Here is a 5,831-nt window from a genome sequence, read left to right as displayed (position 1 = left end):
CTAAACTCTGCAGGGCTCCGGCCCTCCAGGAATTGAGTTTGACACCCCTGGTCTAGAGCATGTTCTTCACTCTAAACCTCTCACTTTTTCCAAGCTGTACTTGTCCTGACACCAGAGCTAATTTCAGTTTGACCTTAATTTCTCAACAGGCTAAAATAAAGAGACCCTTACTTTCCATGGAGTCATGGCACGGGTGCAAACCCTGCTCCAGGAAACGAACAGCTACTGGTGTAAACACTGTACATGAATCTTAGGAATAGTATACTAATTGAGAAAGTTGTTACAGATCAATTCTCTTTCCTTCAAATAAGCCTTTTCCCCAAGCCCCGAGGGGTGCTTGCTGTGCAAGGACGCAATACCACTATTACGGTTCTTAAAGTGATCGTTCACCCAAAAATGAAAATTACCCTATGATTTACTCACCCTCAAGCCATCCTAGGTGTATATTGACTGTCTTTCAGATGAATCCATTTGGAGTTATATTAAAAAATGTCCTGGCTTTTCCAAGCTTTAAAATGGCAGTGAATGGGTTACTATTCAATAGTCCAACAGAATACCAATAAAGTGCGTCCATCTATCATAAAAAAAAGTCCTCCACACAGCCCCGGGGGGTTAATAAAGGCCTCCTGAAGCAAAACGATGCATTTTTGTAAGAAAAATATCCATACTTAAATCTTCACAAACCGTTATCTCTAGCTTCTGCTAACTGTTGTATGCATAGATATGTATACATATCAATTACGTGTGTATTTTTTTTATTAATGCTCCAAAACACTTATACAACCAGTAATACAAATATCAACAAACAAAAATGATAGACAATGACAACAAAATAAAGGTCTTATGTGTGTACACGCGAGAACGTAATGGCGGATGACGTAGGACGCAGGCTCCGGTGAGAATATGCTGCTAGTCTCGCAAGAAGCAAGTTGTGTTTACAGGAGCAAAGTTTCCTTTGTTTATCAAAGGAAAACCAGTCTCCTCTTGGCTTATATCTAAATCCGACATTTTTCTTTATAAATCCCCGTTTTGTACTTCTAATTCGTGACCGGTGTTTTGTTTTGCTCTCCTCTGCTCTTGTTCGTCACCGCGTTCGCCTACGTTCTACATCATCCGCTGGAACGCCCTCTCTCATGTACATGTATATGACTTAAAATATAAAATCTAAACAAATAAACCACTCACCATCTAAACAAAACAGCGCAGCAATTTACTTTATTAGTGGAAATAATTGCTTTAAAAAAAACAATACAGCGATAACTATTTACATCCTTGAGGAGCAAAATTCTGTCTGCTTTCGTCACACTGGGATCCAGCATACACAGGAATAACTTGACTAACAGAAAACAGTTAATCAGCTGACCCGATGCAGGTCTGACCTCAAACAAGGTCTGGTGTTCGTTATACAGAACATAAACATCTTGGCATATTGTTATAATAATTTTTTTAAGGGACCCCCTTGGAAAGACAATGAGACGAACACATGGAAAGAGATAAATCTGTGATAATGTGCTCAAACTTAGCAAAGCAAAAGCATGCTATCATTTTTCTCTTGGCAATGCTGCACATCAGTGGGAATAACCAAGCATGAGGTCACTACTTAACAAGAGGGACCCAGCTGCTAGATGTAAAGCTCAAGAAATAAAATTTAAATACCATTACAACGTGAAGAAAACTCTTGTTACATGAGTTTTAACAGCAGTTAAAAATAAATCAGCTTGCACAGAATAAAACCAGTGATGATACAGGCAACATTATACAAATATCACATAATACAGAAACATACTGTGCATGTATGTGTACATCCCAACGGCTTAGTCTACGGATGACTTCATCTCTGACATGAGCAGGCCAGGTCAAAAGCAGCACGCCCAGCAGATGTGGAGGGGAGAGTGATCTAACTGAATCCGACCGCCAAGCACTATTTTGACCTCCACATGAACGAGGAACATTCATCACTCTTAAACATAAGTAACCTTATAAAATACATTATCTTATTATCTCTCTAAACAAGATATGCTTTATAATGAAACTGCAACCATATCGTTGGTAACAGTTGGTAAACTGTAAAACACTTTCACAAGTAGATCGATTTGTATATTCTACTTTAGAAATATGTTATATTCCAGACCTATTTAACTGGCAGCCCACTTAGCAAATTCCACCTGTTTAAAAGGTTTGGTGGCCCACTTAAGGTTGCTAGTTATTTCACCCCATTTCTCTTAGACTGCTTTCCTTGCAGTATAAATGTGCCATTGCATGCACTCTGTGGAGAATGTGTGTGTCAACTGTCAATCACTCAGGTTTAAAATCGGTGAGGCATCTTTTACAGTCTCATCAAATCTTATCAAAACTGAAAAAAAAAGACAATGAAAACCACCAGTTCCAAGTAGAACGGACGAAATCAGGATTGCAGGCATTATTCACACTAATGAATGCAATTTGCTATCAACCAGTGTGTTTATTATGAAACGAGACTGTAACCATAGTGAAAGAGTACAATGTGAAGAGGCACTATAAAATAGATGCATAGCTCTTGAATCAGTCTACTTTATTCTGTTTATTCCATTATGTTATAGATACATTTTGAAAGCCAATTTACTGTATTTATTCAGAATTTCATCCTAGCTGGGAATGTTTGTCATGAATACTGCAAAATGTTATAAAAGACAGCTATAAAAAAGCTTTGTATGTTAAATTTTATTTTTTTAAATGACCAAAAATATAAATGTAACTGTTCTCTGCTGCTTTCATTCACTAAATATTCTAGCTCAGGCTTGCCCCGATGAATGTTTCATTTGGCCCACTTGTTGATAAAGTTGAATAGCCCTGCTATATGCTATTGGCATGACCATGGTGTTCTATGTCTGGTGATCATTCATTTAAATAAAGTTTCAAGAGGAAATGGGTTTGGTATTGCTATATTGTGTAAACACTTTTCCTTTCCATATTTCCAAATCAAAACCTTGGCCTTATGTAACTATAAAAACTATATAAAAATCATTGAATTAACCATTCCAATTTTTTTATTATAGCGAACATAAGCAATCTATTAAACAATAGGCAATCTATCTGCATTCTGTGAATTGATTACATTTACTTACTTTTTTTTTTTCTTGGTTGAAATATAATATCCTATATACTGGCTACAGGTAATCCACAATTACATATGCTGCGAGAGATTTCTTATCCACATTCTTGAGAAATCACCACTACAATGCAACTTCCTATTACTATGCTGTTACTTTTGTAATCTTCGGGGAAAAAACTCTTTAGCTGCGTCTGATATCAAACTCCGTCTCAGATGGCACACCCACAGACTGCAAACAGTTACTAAATGTAACAAAATTGGAAAGTACTTTCTCGATCAGGCAAGATCTAACGTTTGGCTGGCTTTATCCATCTTTTTTTTTTTTCATCAGTTGCCTAGGAACAACACCGTGTTTACAAGGTGTTACTTTTTACATTTCATTTTTAAAGACAATTCTGCATTCACTCTCTGTGTGTAACCCTAACTTGACATGATGCTTCAGCCCTTTCCTTCCTAATGACTATCCTTGAACTTAAAATAGTTAGATTAGCCAACAGTGGACAATTTTCACACTATTAAAAGGGGTGGCAACCCTTATTGTTTAAATAATCACTACATAAATAGCAGCCTGTGCTGACTCGCAGGGGGAGGGTCACGGCGCGAGGTGGTCATCTCCTGTGTTCTCCACAAATTGATAAGGCACACAATGTGCTAACATTTACTGATTTAGAAACAACAGACTCACATCGAGGAAGCCACTTAGTAAACCTGGAGGAAAGTCTCCCGGAATGGTGTGTATTTTGTTAATGGGAGTCACAGGATCATTCTTGGGGAGCAGATATAATATCAGCGCTTACCATATGCTTCCCCCTCCATTCCAATAGGACCTGGCTGCGGAGTCTCACCATTCTTCAGGCAGTTGTGGATGTAGGCTGCCTTCCACTTTGCATACTTCCTGTGCTGGATGTTCTGGATAGGGGAGAAAATGTGAAAAGTCAGTCAGTCAGTCAGTCAATCATTAAGATAATAAATGCTCAATTAATGAACTTTCCCAACAACACAATAGGCACTAAAAGCGCAGATTTGATTTGTTTGTCAGGATTTTGTCTGGATATGACATGGATAACACTTGACTGATGAATGATTCACTCATGACTATGATTACGGTACATGCCGTTATGAATGTGAGTTTAATGACTGGTATGTTCTGCATTGTCTCGAATAAAGCAATAAGACATGAAAAGCTTGCATTGAAATTGATTTAATGTCATTTAAGTGCTGTTATGCGTGTTGAAAAGATAAATTTCTTGAATGGCGTATGAAATACGTTAAAAGACACCAATATTTATTAAATAACCAATAATCAGGGGTTTTCAAACTTTTTGATGTTAAGTACCCACAAATAAGTGACACCCTTGTAAAAGGGCCCCTTTCCTAAGAACAAAGACAGCTATATATTTTCATGTATACTTAGTGAGAAAAATATTAAACGTAATATTATAAAGACAAACAAAATGTAAAAATTACTTTTGTAGTTTTTCTGTACTAAAACCAAAAATAATTAAAATATTATCTGGAAAATATTTACTTTGTATTAAACTGACAGCATATATTTTCTTTCTAACCACTAATAGTGTAATGTTAGACACAGTTTCAATTTAATAAATAACACTTTCACAATAAATATTGTTCCAAAGCAGCATAATAAAAATGACTGCTTTAAACATATTATTTTCAACATATATTTTAAGTAGGGCTGCACGATTATGACAAAAATCATAATTGTCTATTATTGCCTTGAAATTGTAATTGCGATTATTAATTACAATTATCACAATTTACATTGAATGATGTTTATACCATTGTTTGATGCAACTGCATGCCGTATTTTTATATGAAAAGAAACAAGCTGAAAACACTCTAACTGAAATACTTGAAATAGCCTCAAATGTCAACTATACATCGGATTGGTTTCTTTTCTTTAAATTATAAAAAAGTAAAAATATGAATGGTATTATGTTATACTAAAACTAAAATTAAAACAATGGGAAAACCCTTAAGATAACATGTAGAAAGAAAAAAAAAAGCATCTTAAGCACACAGAAAAACATAAGTGGACTTTGAACGATTAATTGCCGCTTTGAACGATTACGTAATTGTGGCATCCATAATTGTAATCGCGATTAGAAATTCGATTAATTGTGCAGCCCTAATTTTAAGTTAACTTTTCTTTTTTTTCCCGTTATTTTCTGATTTCCAATTTTTCTCCCAAAAGTTCTGCAGACCTTCTAGAAGACCTCTGGGGATTCCTGGACTCCAGTTTAAAGGGGTCATATGATGCGATTTAAAGTTTTCCTTTCTCTTTGGAGTGTTGCAAGCTGTTCGTGCATAGATAAGATCCCTAAAGTTGCAAAGACTAAAGTCTCAAACCCAAAGATATATTCTTTATAAAAGTTAAGACTTGTCCATGCACTCCTAAAACGCCTCGTTCAAACCGAGTTTTGAGCAGTGTAGAGCAGTGCTAGTTGTTTGTCATTTCTCCAATCACAAATGCAGACATGGTTTTAGGTTTCCGCGGCGCGATGCAACGCAACGCGTAAAAAGACAGTATAAGTAATTATAATCCGTAATTATGTCCCCACTGGATGCTACAAATGCCTCGTTTGTAATGGGTTTTATTGGTTTTGTCTCGTCACACCGGGGGGACACGGCATCACAGTATGGGGTAAGGGGCGTAACATTTCTGTCACACGCTTGAGGTATTCGGCCAATCACAACGCACTGGATAGCTGACCAATCA

General features: G+C 36.4%; 1 protein-coding gene across 1 annotated transcript in view; it reads right to left on the bottom strand.

The window, feature by feature from the left end:
• The window catches only part of LOC107716935 (vesicle (multivesicular body) trafficking 1), a gene marked incomplete at its 5' end in the record, with an annotated part of 39,418 nt that overhangs the window by 8,789 nt on the left and 24,798 nt on the right, over nt 1–5,831 (bottom strand). The window contains one exon of the mRNA XM_016523568.1: nt 3,889–4,000. Within this exon, the coding sequence (XP_016379054.1) occupies nt 3,889–4,000 (112 nt within the window). The remainder of the gene's footprint in view (nt 1–3,888; nt 4,001–5,831) is intronic.

Source organism: Sinocyclocheilus rhinocerous, unplaced genomic scaffold (assembly GCF_001515625.1).
Source record: "Sinocyclocheilus rhinocerous isolate Xijiao unplaced genomic scaffold, SAMN03320098_v1.1 scaffold1874, whole genome shotgun sequence".
NCBI classification, from domain to species: domain Eukaryota; kingdom Metazoa; phylum Chordata; class Actinopteri; order Cypriniformes; family Cyprinidae; genus Sinocyclocheilus; species Sinocyclocheilus rhinocerous.
This window is presented reverse-complemented; position numbering and strand designations above follow the sequence as displayed.